The sequence below is a fragment of the Lytechinus variegatus genome, chromosome 5, assembly GCF_018143015.1.
Source record: "Lytechinus variegatus isolate NC3 chromosome 5, Lvar_3.0, whole genome shotgun sequence".
In the NCBI taxonomy this organism is placed as follows: Eukaryota; Metazoa; Echinodermata; class Echinoidea; order Temnopleuroida; family Toxopneustidae; genus Lytechinus; species Lytechinus variegatus.
Genome location: NC_054744.1, coordinates 10,921,219 through 10,937,569, shown reverse-complemented (window position 1 = coordinate 10,937,569; position 16,351 = coordinate 10,921,219). Strand labels below are relative to the sequence as shown.

Sequence of the window (16,351 nt, the reverse complement as noted above, 5' to 3'; positions counted from 1 at the left end):
GCGTGTGAGCGCTTATATGCAGTCAGACTGTAGTCTGCTGGGCAAACCCTTCACTCGAAATAAGGGTCTGAATGTGCAGCCTACTCATGCCTTGTGTACTGAAGGCTCTCTCACTCAGAGAACAGCAAGTTTTCTATGTGCTAGTCTTTGCGTGGAGGCACACTTGTTGATCAAAGTTCCGATGAGGGTCTGTGCCTGCAGACTAGTCAGACTGCAGGTCCAAAGAAAGTGGCTTCTTTCATCCAAGTGATATTCATGACTTGAGTTGTTTTGCATATTTAATGAGCTTGATGCGGACCAAAACACCTCTTTTCATTCGGTCATTGCTGCTCTAATTGTGCATCGAATTTCATGAATTTGGTACCATCGTAAGGAAGAAGAATCATTCTTTCAGGTCATGTGTTTGGATTTATTCAAAGATTTTGTAATATAGGTTAAAATTTTGATCTAAAATATGCTACAAAATAAATATTTTTACCTGACAAAAGCTGCTATTTTCACACTTTATTTGTGTTTGAGCCCAAATGATTTTTACATCATGATAAAGCTGAATATGTATGCTTTGAAATGATATAGGTTTCAAAATAACAATTTGTTTAATCGGGTCAAGATCACACTTTTCATTTGCCAAGTACATAAAGCAGTTTGAAAACAAAAATACTGCACTCTGATTGGTCAAAAAGACCACCCAGTGGCAAATTCCTACTGTTCCAATGCCTGGGTTCGTGGGAAGGTCACACTTCCCACATGTCCCATGTGGTAATCTCCTCAAATACCCCGCGCCTGTTGTTCTGTGAATCTTATCCAGCCAATCAGGACTCTGGATTTCATGCAAGTACAAAATTTCAGAAATCTCGTCTTGTACTTTGGTGGGAAAAGTGTGATCTTGACCAGATTAAAAGGTGCCGCATATCAAGGGTGATTCCATACGTGTCGTACGGGACATTTAGAGAACATTTGACAGTTTTTGACAAGAAAAACAAAAAATATTCCAGTAACTATAGGTGGTCATCAACTACTACCAGAGTGTAAGAAAAACCAAGACTTAACATGACTTGAATTTACATCCTGTATAATACAGATTAAAATAGTAATGTGTCGTACGGACGCAGAAAAAGTGGCTTTTTTAGAAACCTCAAGTTTGTACTCAAAAGTCTGTGAGTTGGGCAGATAAATTTCATAGAAACTGAAATCAAATTGACACTCAATTACCCAAGAACACACACATTTACAAAAGAAAGTAAAATAAACATTCATGAATAAATAAAGCAAATTATAATTTTCGAGAACATTGTGGCGTACGGGACATTCAAAATGTGTCGTACGGGACATCTCTAAATTGAAGCCAAACTTTCTTACTTTATGTCAATTTGACTACTTCAATCACATTATTTGGCTGATGATAATGATAATCCCATCAAACTAAGACATTCATTAGGTTAGAAACCGCAATTAGGTGAATATTTCTGTCAATATATCATAAACAAAATAATGTGTCGTACGGGACAATTGTGTGTCGTACAGGACACTTGTGTGTCGTACGGGACACTTGTGTGTCGTACGGGACACTTGTGTGTTGTACAGGCACTGCGTGTTGTACTGGGCAGCCTGAATAAATAAACATGAACTTTTTATCAATCAGAAGGAGCATTGCCCCTAAATTCTTGCTTATTTATGAATAATATTTTAATAAGCAGTCATTCAGGACAATACAAGTAACCTCAATATATACAACTGGGAGCAATATGTTATAATTTTTTCATGATGGGAAATGTACAAGTGTTCACAGCATTTTTACGAGCTGAAAAACTTCAGGTTTTGTGTGAAGTTATATTTTAGGGAACTAATTGATGATTTCCAAACACTATTTAAACAATAAATGAATGAAACTTTGTGTAAATTATGGGGCTAAAATGATCATGATGTTATGATTTTTTATATAAAATGTATATTTACATGATATATGTCACAACTGTCACTTTTTTCCCTTTTTTGGTCACAATTTTTTTGTCTAAAGAAATGCGGTTCTACTTTTTCAAACCCATCTGCATTTCATGAAACCATATGGTTTGTCTTATTTTCAAGATTTTTTTTACAACTTGAAAAACGTAAGGAGTTTCAATATTGTATATAAAAAATAGTGATCATCAAGGGAAGTCCAAATAGATGATCATGATGATTGATATGATTTTTTTTTACATCTTATAATAATTCCACATTAGCATGCAAGAGCAAGTCATGTTCCAGGCTAGGTTGAAATATAAAAGTTTTCTTTTCATTGACCATGAAAAGAAATTAACCTGCTCTGATCAGTGAAAATCACCAGTTTAGCTGAAGGGATTCACAAAAGAATAAGCCTACATGAAATCAATTAAAATGTTTAGAATCACCTATTTCATGTTCTATGGAGATAAACAAAGTACTTTTTCAGTTCACTTTATGTTAAATCAATTAAATGAATTTAAATATGCCTACTATTTATGGTTTCTGAATCCAAATCCTGCAATTAGATGCATTATTATATTGTGTGTCGTACGGGACATGTCCCGTACGACACAGCGTGTGTCGTACGGGACATTTTTTAATAGGACAATAATTGAGAAATGAAGGGCAGTAATTAGATTCTTATGGGATGAATCGATCACCTATGGGTCAAACAAAGAGAAACTCATTTTATGAAATTGCATCATCAAAAATAAAATTGTAGGAAAAACTTTTGCATTGTCATGTGTCGTACGGGACATTGCCAAAAATAGGTTAGGAAAAATCAGGGCTGCCCCTATTATGGATCATGAAAATGTTGTAGATATTATTTGGAACCATCAATGATATATTATTCAATTGACCTGCAATATTTTCAATCTTCTCTTGCTTTGCAAATAATTGTTTCAGGTGGAATTTGTACTTGACTATTCAATGAGCAAAATTATTGAAAATTTAAAATTCCATTGTTCTCCCCCAAAAAAACTATATCTGTCTTCACTTTTGGTTAAAACTAATAATTTTCATAAAATTTAGGTATCATAGTAAAATATTACACTACTTATGACTTATTGAAAGCATGTTGAAATTTATGATATTTTTGAAGTTCTAGTGTGGAATCGCCCCGCATATCAAGAGTGGCATTGTGAGAAAGTACAGAAGTTCAGTTTTATGGTGATATAGATATCATTGAGGCTCAAAATAAAAAGTTTTGCACAATTTGCAAAAGAAATCAGAGGAAGAAAATTCAGTTTTGAGGCACACTTTCAGGCCAGAAATTCACTTATTTAACAAAATATTGTATACAAAATAACTTATATGAAAGAGTAATTTTTACTCTATTTTACTCTATCTGATGGTGCAATAATATTTCATTTAACTTGAGGTTAAAACAGGTAAATTCTTAGAGAAAGAAAATCTCACGAATCACGAGATTTTGCAAGGAGGATTCAGCCACGAGATGATTTGGATGAATCTGGCCTTTTTGCTCATTATCATAGGGACCTGCGGTCTGACTGTATGCATCCCTATGGAACGGTCATGCAGCTAGCGCGGCCTCCGCCGGGTGAGCTCTGCGGCCACTTTTCACCAAAATTGCGGCTCATTGTAGCAGATCAATTCGATCGGAACGGCGTAACGAAAAATATGCGAAGCTTTGGAGCGGATTTCTTTCTTCTTTTTTCTCGATAAGAAGAAAATGCTATGCCTTGGAGCGGCTTTTTTTGTTCTTTTTCTCAATAAGACAAAAATGCTATGCCTTGGAACGGAAATTTGAGTGTAAAAATGGGGGTCCCCTCCGCGGCACATACCCAATATGCATTATATACTGAGTGCCCCATCCGGGGGTATATTTTTTGTTGTTGTTTCATTGTTGGTGCCATGATCCTTAACATGTTTTGAGAACTGTTATTATCTTGAAGCATTGTATCAGCTAAAATTAGTTTGCCAACTGTTTTATTGGGCTGTTAATAAGCTTTAGTTTGATATATTTAACTCATATGTTTAGGAAAATTGAATTTTAATTCAACTTTATAAAAAATTAAAATCGATGATACAGCGCAGTTGGCATTACATTCAATTCATAATAATCACAGTTATTATATAATGAAACTGAAACTACTTCAATTAGCTCCTGAAATAGAGTCATCAATCACTTCAAGTGTCTGATTTACCATGTCACAACTGAGTGCAATTAAGAATGCACACAACAATGAATCAATGAGTTTATATATAAGTAGCATACCTTTAAAATGTGGCCTTTTGAAATAATGAGGTTACAAAGAGAACGAAATTCATTTTGGCTGAAGTTCAAAATGTAAGATATAAATAAAACCATGATGCCCGCTATTCCCCCGACACCGATTGCTCATGTTTCCTCTCTTCCTCTGGAAAAAAAAACCTCTCTACTCAATCTCTCTCCAGCTTCTCTATTACCCCTTTCATAAACCCAATTATGCGGCTAATAGCAGCATAATTTGGTCATAAAATCGGAGTTATCCGCATTATTTTGATGCTGCAATTATCCGCATAATAGCAGCATCAGGACCAGATTTTGACTTTATGAACGCATTTCGAAAGTAATGCGGATAATTGCCATGGAGCGGTCACAAGGTCACCCTTTTCCAACGCAACCGCATCGGAGGGGGTGTGTGCGGTTGCCATGATGATTATCCTCCTTTTCCAGGACGGGCGCTCATAAAAATAGTGCGGATTATTTTCGGAGTTTATGAGCGCAATTTTTATTGAATTATCCGCATTACTCTTAGGCGGCTAATTGGAGGATAGGTTTATGAAAGGGGTATATCTCTCTTGCTGCGTCTCTCATTCTCTCTCTATCTCTTCAGCTATTTACCCTTATCCTACGTCCCTGTTTCACAAAGGCAGTGTTATAATAACAAATGCACAACTTCTATGACAAGTGAACTATCAGCCAATCAAATTGATCGATTTCAGTAGCTTTGAACTGTAAAATTGCACATTTGTAACAGGTTTTGTGAAATCGGCCCCATGATCCCTTTCCACTCCCCTCACCATGGAGATATCATACCCTTTTACTCAGTCATATTCAAATTTCATGTTTGTCGTACACATCCAGGAACCAGGAAAAGCCTGCCATGTTCATACAAGAATCTCGAGAAGAAAAAAGAATGAAGCATTTAAAATACAAGCATTACTGCAATAGCTAAATGGAATACATTATCAGGGGCCTGAAGCACAATTTCTACGATTGATTCCATTGGATACATTGTACAATCAATCGTAAAAATCAAGCGTACGATTAATTGCTAACCTTTGCATTACGGGAACCAGGTCTATTAATCTGTCTCTGTTGTTGCCTTGCTGAAGCTGTATTTAGTTTTTTAATTCTTCATGAAAAAATATATATCTTTTAATAACAAGTCTCCCTTTCCCCATACAATATTGGATCTTGCGAATGAAAAAGCTAACTACATGTATTGAAGTCATGGTTTTACAAAAAAATGTGTATTAAGTTTCCTATCCAATTCACAAAATCAAACCATGCATGAATGGAGGTGGATTCATCATTCTGACAAGTATTGTCATGGAGTCTTTTATTGAACTTCAATATACCCAGGAAGCCTATTTTCATGCAGGTCTAATGCGAATTTCATATTCTCTTATTACAAACAGAAACTTACATCAGGTTAGTTTTTCTTAATTCGTCAAGTTAGGTAATTATGAATTAGGAAAAAAGTTCTAGATACAGTGCAGGATATGGTAATCAATATATGAAAAGTTTAGTTGCAAAAGGGGTTAGGTCCACTTTGGACCATTCCGAGAAAATACATGTTTTTTATTCTTACTTATTACAATGTTCTTATGAAAAACTAAATTGCCATGATATACTACCCTAACAAGTGAACATAAAATTGGGTATAAAAGAAATCTACCTGTCTTCAATTTTTTCTACATATTTAAACAAAAAATATCATTGTGGCCCTAACCCCTTTTGCAACTAAACTGAAATGGACGGTATGGACCTAACCCCTTTTGAAAAAAAAGTGATTTTAGTTCACTTTTTAATAGGAATTTCAACTTTTCTTTGGTATCATCGTATAGAGCTACTAAAAATCTATACTTATATCTACATAAAAATCAAATTTGATGAAAAATGGACCTAACCCCTTTTGCAAGTGAGCTCTTCATATACTGATCAAATAACAAAGTCATCGTTATTCTACTTTTACTTTAACTTCCTCTTCAATTTTTCCTGTTTATAATATACATATATTTGACTGCATTTATTGTTGTGGTTTTCCCAAATGGAACTGAATCACTAAACAAACTCACAATGACCCTGTCGATTGCACTAGTTTGCAATAATGAATAAAAAAAACATCGCATAACCCTTTTTGCATGGCCAGAGCCCCGTTGCATAAAAGTTCCTAATTTTGCCATCCACTGGTAATTACTACCACGGTAACACTGATCACCAACCAATCAAAATCGAGGATTCCACACAAGTTACCAATGGATGGCAAAGTTACCATAACAGTTACATTTATGCAACAGGGCCCAGGCAAGAAAAAAAAATGGGTACGGTATTTTAATTTGTTTGCAATGCAGTAAAGGTTCAATGTAAATACTGTATGTCAATCAGAGTCAGATAAATATCATTGCTGATTTCTAAAGAAGACTCTCTCACACTATACTTTACTGAACAGTTAATGGGTATAAACCTAAATGAGGAGTGAAGAGGCAAGAAGTTAGTCCCCCTCCCCTCTCCCTCTATACACTCATACACATACGAGGGTCGGAAATAATTTTCATTTGTTATTTCATTTTAAGGGCTACTTTTTAGGGGTAATAAGCTCTTAGGCAGTAAGGGCAAATATCATTATACTGCCATAGTTATAATATGTATTTTCTGAATAATCTTGAATATTGTTTGGGACAGACCTTTGGTCGCCCCAAAGCATGCTTATTAGGAGTAATTTTAGGGGCGATTTGGGCTCTCATTAGGGCAAAATCGCACGTTGCCCTCATGTATTCCTACTAGATGCTAGCACTTGCATGATTTTCAAGTAAAAAACTAAAGGGAGAGATTTGTATTTCCTGCCAATTTGACAGGGAAAGAAATTTATTATATGTCAGCCTTGGGTGTTCTCCTTCATTATTATAAAAAACTGCACCTGACTAAAACATTCATGTATATCTATCTTTAAAAAAAAGAGATTTTAGGGGAGATTTGGGCTCTCATTAGGGCAAAATCGCACGTTGCCCTCATGTATTCCTATGCTAGCACTTGCATGATTTTAAGATTTTCAAGTAAAAAACTAAAGGGAGAGATTTGTATTTCCTGCCAATTTGACAGGGAAAGAAATTTTATATGTCAGCCTTGGGTGTTCTCCTTCATTATTATAAAAAACTGCACCTGACTAAAACATTCATGTATATTTATCTTTAAAAAAAGAGATATAGATTTCACAGTTATCATTAAACATGTTTTTACTATATGAATTTGATACTTATGGTAAGTGGAATCTCATCTATAATTTGAGACCAGCAAATTATTCACGCATGGCAGATTACAAACAATGAATATTGAGGCCTATAAGACACGATTTGAGCAGAAACTCTCGTTTTAATCCACTATCACTTCAGGGATCCACTGAATCCACTATCATTTCAGGGATCAGTGAGAGAAACTTCACAAAGAATACAAATAAAATGCTAATGAGTCAATCGTCAAATAAGCACGGTTGTCGTATCACAAACCAATCTTGTCCAATCTTTCTGCACAACCCGATTTTGACATGAAAATTTCAAACTTGTCTCGCTCATTAATGAGTGAAGTGTTCATCACATATTAGGTATCAAAATGTAGCACGGAATAATTGAATTGTATGATGATGTAAATGAAATATCACAATTAATTTGCCTTTGTGAAGAAAACAAGATCACGGAAATTCCGGGATGAACTGTGTATATATATATATATATATATGTATATAAAAAAAAAACAATTAGATTTTTCAACTAAAGTTTAATGTCGAGGATGATACCATAGCAGTTTGATACCAGGGTGGAGTTAAAATGTAATCATTTTTTTCTTAATTGAATTGCTAAAAACAAATTATGGGAGGGGTATCATTCCCTCCCTTCTTAACAAAACTCTTGCTTTAATTTGTGCTTAATCACACATACACAAGTGATTTTATTTTTCATTTTTGTAAGTGTAGGAATGTTTAATTTATATTATTCAAAACTAGTCAATTTAAAAGTCAAGACACTCAAACTGGAAATCCACATTCTGTGAACACTGAACACTAATGACTTTAAAAAGGTGAATTATGAAAAATTGTATTAAAGAACAAATAAACTTTTGCAGCATGTATTGTATGAATATGGGGTTTTCTCCCAATGCTATTTACCTGCAGGGCAGTAAGTAGAACATAATTATAAAAAGAAACAATTCTGTGCATATTACTGTGAAAAGGTGGACATTTTATCCATCTTCTTTTTTTAATGCATCAATGAGTCATCCCTCCTATACATGAAAGTAAAATCTATTCAGACAGTTGAAAGCCTGAAATTTGCAATGAAAACTTTAAAATGCTCATGCATTTCTTCCTTTAAAAAAAGCCTGATTTCGTTCAAATTTTTATAACCATTTTTTCTGATTATTCTTCGTGGAAATTCTTAGAATCAATAATACAAATGATAGCTGGCAAGGATTTTAAAGCTTTTTTTTGGTCTTGCCTGAGGATATAAAGCACTGCTATTATCACCCCCGCCGGCTACAGACGTGCTGCCTACAGGCGCTCTGGCTTCGTACTGGGTACCCATTTACCTCACCTGGGTTGAGTGCAGCAAAATGTGGGTAAATTACCTGTTTGTTGTTGTTATTATTGGTGCTGGAATCCTCATCAGGTTCAACCCATATCTTGAGTAGTGGTAGGATATCAGCACCTAACATATTGGCAGTAGCTTCATCAATGCTTACTAAACCCCTCTCAATCAGATCTGCCGCTATGATGTAATTCTCTCCTACATAAGACAACACAAAGTATTCATTGTTACCAATCATTTCATATTAATTCATTAGTATTATATATTTTTACTTATCATGACAAGAATTCTATATTTAAAATCACCCCAAAAACAAAGAAAAAAACTTCTTTTATATTCAATTCACTGGATGGTTTGAGCCAATAAGACCACATAGGCACTCCAGTGGTAGAGTGGTCTGAGGCCAGTCTATAGTATTCCATAGGTCATGGGTTCAAATTTCTCCTGGGCTGGCAATGATATTTTTTTTTCACATCAGGGCCCGTCTTACAAAGAGTTACGATTGATCTGATCAATCGCAACTATGGATGGCCAGCAACATCAACATGTATCGTTCATGTTTGTTCAAAATATTTTCTAACTATGATGTATATTCATGCATTCATTGTTTTCTTGAAAATTCACTGCACTTCTATTTGTTTACAAAGGACATTGTGCAAATTTCCTATAGAAAAAATTATGACACCAATAGATTTACGATTGATTGGATCAATTGTGACTCTTTGTAAGACGGGGCCCAGATATTTATCACACAGCAGTTTTGAGAGTTGTTAAAATAAAATATGCATTTCTGTCAGGATCAAATATGTTATACTACAATAAGCTCTCATTTAAAACCAATGCACGATGGTATAGAATGAGAATCACAAAAAAGCAACGAAAGATCTGTTTGATTTAATCAATGTCCTATTCACCAATTACTTTTGGCTCACTTGTCCATATGAATTTTCCAGATGTACACATTATTCAGTTCTTGAAACTTCAATTTGCAGGGTCGTTTTAACTCCCATTGATTAAATGATACATTGATTGTAATAATTAGAATGACACTGTTGCCACCTTGAAGACCACACAGCATGCAGACAAAAAATGTAAAATAATACCCCTTTCATAAACCCATCCTCCAATTATCTGCCTATGAGTAATGCGGATAATTCAATAAAAAATGCATTCACAAACTCCGAAAATAATCCGCACTATTTTTTACCAGAGCCCGACCTGAAAAAGGCGAATAATTGTCATGGCAACTGCACACACCCCCTCCGATGGGGTTGGTTGCAAAAGGGTGACTTTGTGACCGCACCATGGCAATTATCCGCATTACTTTGGAAATGCGTTCATAAAGTCAAAATTTAGTCCCGATGCTGCTATTATGCCGATAATTGCAGTATCAAAATAGTGCGGATAACTCTGGTTCTCCTCCGATTTTACGACCAAATTATGCTGCTATTATCTGCATAATTGGGTTTATGAAAGGGGTATAACTTGGAAATTAATACAATATTCAATACTGAATTCAGCACCTTCTATAGGTTCCATAATGACTTCTTACTGCAATAGGTAAACAAAATGATCTCTATATCCAGTGCAGTGGACACATGACTCTCTATTTGTTAATTCAATATCACGATCAATAAACATGTATTAACATTTCCTCAATCAAATGAATCCTAGAACAGCACGCAGTGCTCAGTTGGTTTTCTGTTAGACATCCTCCACTTTCGAAATGTGAAGCAAGTTTGCTCAAACGGTAGAGGAGAACGACATAATGTGGTCCCGTCTTCAGATCAATTGAAATTCATGCATAAATGTGTGATTCCTTTAATATATCGAAGCTCAAGATACTAGAAAACAAAACATCTTGGATCAGTTTGTCTGGCTTCTCTGAACTTGTTCTCAATGCTCAAGGAATGCATCAAACCAATGGAGAGAACTTGATATAACCAAATATCTCATCCAGCATTAGTAACTTAAATCAGCTCCAACAATGATGGTAAAATACACATGGTATCAAGGTGTTCCGACTTTGGAAGAAACAGGTATGGAATGACTGGAGCTCCTTTAGAGATGCATAACAATTCCTCACCACTCCTCCAACCTTCCTTTCTGGAAACACAAAGGAAAGCTAACAATTAGGAGCCCAGCGCGTATCTCTCACTTCTATAATAAGCTTATCCTATATCCATAATGAATTGGGGGAACTCCCCGATTACGCTTTGGAGGTAACTCCCAAGGAACGATCTCAGTGTTTACCAATGAATGCCAGGATGGGGAAGGACTTGTTTTCATTTGCCAAGAAATCAACTCTAATTACTTTGTCTTTACTTCGGTATAGTCTACATGTTTTTCCTTGCACTGATTCCACAAATTTGGACTTCCAAAATTTATGATGCATCCTACGTCACAGCCAATGAAAGTTCGAACGCGGGTGCTTATAACAACAAAAAGGAATAACAAATAGATAAAACAAGTGGAATGCCTCTGGCCGTCTCACCTGCATCACGCGGTTCAATATAGCAGCAGTGCTGACTTTGAATACTACTCTAACTCACACAAGATGTTCAGTGATACATGGTTACTCTTATGTCCACTTTTTATGAACGAGACCAATAAACTTACAGAGATATGATGGTTATTCAACAAAAAACCCCAACATAGCCAAAGTTCATTGACCTTACATGACCTTTGACCTTGATCATGTGACCTGAAACTCGCACAGGATGTTCAGTGATACTTGATTACTCTTATGTACAAGTTTCATGAATCAGATCCATAAACTTTCAAAGTTATGATGGGAATTCAACAGATATCCCCAATTCGGCCAAAGTTCATTGACCCTAAATGACCTTTGACCTTGGTCATGTGACGTGAAACTCATGCAGGATGTTTAGTGATACTTGATTAACCTTATGTCCAAGTTTCATGAACTAGGTCTATATATGTTCTAAGTTATGATGACATTTCAAAAACTTAACCTCAGGTTAAGATTTCGATGTTGATTCCTCCAACATGGTCTAAGTTCATTGACCCTAAATGACCTTTGACCTTGGTCATGTGACATGAAACTCTAATAGGATGTTCAGTAATACTTGATTAACCTTATGGCCAAGTTTCATGAACTAGGTCCATATACTTTCTAAGTTATGATGTCATTTCAAAAACTTAACCTCAGGTTAAGATTTGATGTTGACGCCGCCGCCGCCGCCGTCGGAAAAGCGGCGCCTATAGTCTCACTCTGCTTCGCAGGTGAGACAAAAAATGTACAAAGTACTACTTTTTTCAATTAATGATATTTTCAAGAATTCTATTTCAATAATAAATCATATATAATTATCATCTTTATAGAGCATTTTAGCCATACATTAAAAACGCATATTTTGGTCTGCATCGATTGCCTGTGCAGTATTAGAGCAGATCCCTAGAATGACCGAAATCCAAAGAATATCCCATAGGCTCCTTTACAAAATTTGCTATTGAATGTGAGAGCATGTTCAACAGTGTAGTGCGCATGCGCGAATGCGTGAAATATACAACGCATGCAACAATGAAAGCAATGCGGTGCGCAGCATAAGAGCACAAAGACACTCAATGACGCCACAATGAACTTATGCAAGTCGCATGTCAATCAAATGACCAAATTTGATCTTATGAAGTGATGATGCCAGAATGTGATAAGTGATGTGACTTGTTTAATCAAATTTCTCCCTCTTTTTGATTGCTAGGGGTGGGATAGATGAGAATAATTATATTGGATGGCTTTCTTTCATGGAATACCAGAAATATTCCTCTCGTTATGGACAATATTCCACTCATCTGCAATTCGTGGAATATTTGCCCAAACTCTTGGAATATTTCTGGTATTCCATTCTGAGCCTTCCAATATAATATATTTATTTCATGTACCATGAGATAATTAATCAAAAGGGCACCATTCAAATACAAAATCAAGGTTATTAATCTAGTAGGATCATTTATCATAAGGACCACTATTCATAATATGGAATGAGGGTCACTAGTCATAATGTGAGAAGGGGGCTGATATTCGCAAGGGGATTAATGGTTGTTAATAATCTTAAAATCTTAAAATTTTATAAAAATCTTAAAATCCATATTTTATTGTTCGAAATAGACACCAGAAATGAATTACTCCGAAAATTTGTTTTGCCCAATTGATCGTGGGCCCAGCAGCCGCTGTGCAGTGCCAGATCAACAAGGCTCTATCCCTTTAATTATTGAACACCAAACAGGGTAGCAGCAACTTCCATCTTTTAACGTCTTCTGGTCTGACGCGGCTGGAGTTTGTGTGAACCCCTGACCTCCCAGTTGTGAGACCGACGCTCTGCCAACTGAGCCAACACATCGGTCATAATTAGAGAAATTGGGAGAAGATAGTCATTAAATTCTCAAAATCAGCGAGGGTAGCTATAATCATAGTAAGATAAAAGGATTACTACTCGTAATCAAAGGGTTTTCATCGAGTATTCATAAAGTTGATATTTCATCATGAATAGCAATTCACTATTCATGATGAAGTGTCAACTTTATGAATACTCAATTAGGTAAACCCTTTTCATTAGAAATTATGAATAATGGCCTCTTGTCAATTAGTGGTGACCCTCTTCTTTGATTATAACTAGCCATCTATTGTGGACCATGAAAAGTAGCTCTTTTCATTGATTATGAAGAATGGTAACCGTATGAGAATTTAACCCTATGAAAAATGACCCTTTTCCCAGATTTCCTGACTTTTTATTTTTAATAGAACTGTTGGTTGGTAAGCTCCCTATTGGAATTTTATCAGTGCTCTGAACTGAGAAATGCACTAATCAAGAAGAAATGCACTTTTGTAATCCAATTTATATTTCCATCACATGATTTACCAGTACTTTTTGTAATTCATGGGATTAATATAACCAGTAACAATATCCATTCCCAAGTTTAAAAGAAATGGCAGACTGCATTACTCACCTTATATATGGACATTGTAGGAATCCAAATTTGTAATTTGTAATCCAAATTATACGACCAATAAGGATATCCAAACATCATTTAAGGAATACCGCATGGCAGAGACGTAGTAATTTATAGTAGAGGAACTTTCCATTTCATTCAACTGGTTCAATGTTGAAAATTGGCGCACACATGGTTCTTTCAAAGAAATATTGTCTCGAAACAGTTTATATTCCAATAAATTAATTACATGATCTATAACATTATATTGATGATAAGATGCAATCGGAAGTAGAATACGATCAAGGAAAGACCGAGGATCTAGCAGGATAGATGCTCATAACGCAATAAAGCTCCAAGGGTTGGGAAGAAGGTTCATTAGAAGCAAGGTTCCCCAAGGGCAGGCAGCACATGAACATGAACCCCCAAATGATGTCACCACTAATAAGAGTATGAATGATGTGTGAGGATTGAGAGGCAACCCCAGAGCTCCAATCATGAGCTAACAACCCCTGGAAGCTTAGTTGGGACCAATAGGGAGGTGTCTTGAGGGGGGCAATCTTTCACCCCTCTGATCAATACTTGTCCACATATTGGTGGTGCTATGTCAAAACCTCAAGGCAATCGATCGGCAAGAGCGTGGTGCTACTTTGGGAACCTGTATACCATTTACCATACACACATGTAGTATGGTTTATAAAGAAATCAAACAAAATTGAAAAGCTATAGATACAAATGTAGATATGGGTCCTTGAATTCAACTGCGTTTGTAAATATTTTTGTAAATATACTCTTATAACCAGAACTGCAAACCTTAATTGTTAAAAAAAATCCCATTTACAAGCCTAAAATCTTCATTCTTACAAGTTTCCAAAATCCTATTTAGCGTCACTTTACCCTTAAAAATCTAACAAAATCCTACCAGTTGACAGCTCTGTATATATGGTACCAACATTCATAGGATGTAATTTCTTTTCCATGTCTTCTAATCAAGTCTGGAACAGATACTTTCCCAGATTGTTCTTATCTTACATCCTTGTTGGGGTCTTATACTGAATGCATTGATAATAATACCCTAAGTGACTGAAAAATAATTAATATAGTTTTTATGTGTTTTCTATATCGTAAAAGACCTGGTGGATGTTTCACAAAGATTTAAGTATGACTTAAGTCGCACTTAAATGCCGACGCGTACATGATATGCAACGCGCAATCTTATTGATAGATACACGGTAGTGCGCGTTCTCATGACACGATCTGACCAATGCGGTCAGGCCTTTCATACCGTACGCAACTCGGCATTTAAGTGTGACTCTAAGTCATACTTAAATCTTTGTGAGACACCCCCCTCGTGGGTGTTTCATAAAGCTGTTCGTAAAGTTACGCACAACTTTACGCACGACTGGAACATGTTCTTAGGTTATTAATCTATTACATAGGGATATCACATAGCACAAGAAAGGATCACCAGTCGTGCGTAAAGTCATTCGTAGCTTACGAACAGCTTTATGAAACACCCACCTGGTGGTTTCCACCAAAGAGTAAAGACAAAAGAAATGACAAGCATCAGAAAAATAAGAACATCTATGCACAAGCTGAAGAAGAGTCACAAGTATTTCAGAACTATAGGGCGGAAAGCAGAACCAGTAAGTAAATAAATTTTAAGTACTTACACTGCGGAAGAAGCAGTTACTATGCTTTGTCGTATCTATAGATAAAACGTATCATAATAATCCACTTATATCAGACTAGAGCAAAGCCGAGGCAAAAGTAAGAAATACAGACCAGACCAGAGCAGGAAAAGCTTTTATAGAGATGTGTGATACATCAAGATAAAACAATGAGTTTGGATTATTTGAAAGTGGTTTAGATAGTAATCATAGTATGCAAGGTAAATAGGAAGCGCACACTCAGGAAGTACTGCCAGTACTCCGCTGAGGGGGTGTAAGATGACAACTATGGCCTATCAAGAACAGGAAAGATATGCTATACCAAAAGGGAAGCATTTTAAAGGGAAAATTCCAAAATACGTCCTTGCAAAAATATTTAGAACGATTGAAACCTAGAACTCAAATTTTTCTTTAAAATACACGTATCTAGCACTTTATATGCTGGGGCAATTACAGATTTATTGTTGATTGTAAGGTACTTATCAACAACAAGGCATGAGTGATGTTGTGTTTCGCCCACTTTTGAAAGTGACCAGAAATATCGTGATTTGCAAGGGCACGCAACAGAAATTGTATCAAAAGTTGATTGTGAAATAACTGGGATGGAAGAGTCTTGCATGTAAACTTTAATGTTGACTTCAAAATGACCTTGACCTAATGACCTAACAAGTATTGGTGTGTGAAACCCTACCCCTAAAAAGTAATGGAAACAAAATGATATTCTTGGCAAGTTTTCCCTGAAATGAACCCCTAAACAAGTAAAACAATATTTTATTGTTATGTCACAGGTCTGTCGGTCGTCGGTTTTACCTTTACACATCATTTGGTTTAGTATACAGCCCCACCTTACATCTCGCGCAAATCGGACTCTAAACGCATAGTGTTGGGGCAAAAAGGACATCCTTATAAAACATTTTAATTTTGTTTTATCATCC

The 16,351-nt window shown here is 35.8% G+C and overlaps 1 protein-coding gene across 2 annotated transcripts in view; it reads right to left on the bottom strand.

Moving 5' to 3' along the window:
* The window catches only part of LOC121415316 (leucine-rich repeat serine/threonine-protein kinase 1-like), an 87,246-nt gene that overhangs the window by 32,967 nt on the left and 37,928 nt on the right, over positions 1-16,351 (bottom strand). Inside the window, exons 1-2 of one of the 2 annotated variants that reach the window (XM_041608496.1) lie at positions 10,320-10,489; positions 8,837-8,994 (exon numbers count right to left, since the gene is read on the bottom strand). In XM_041608496.1, coding sequence (XP_041464430.1) covers positions 8,837-8,994; positions 10,320-10,335 — 174 coding nt within the window. In that variant the 5' untranslated portion in view covers positions 10,336-10,489. Of the gene's footprint in view, positions 1-8,836; positions 8,995-10,319; positions 10,490-16,351 lie in introns of those variants that run through there. The other variant, XM_041608495.1, reaches the window with a different exon arrangement.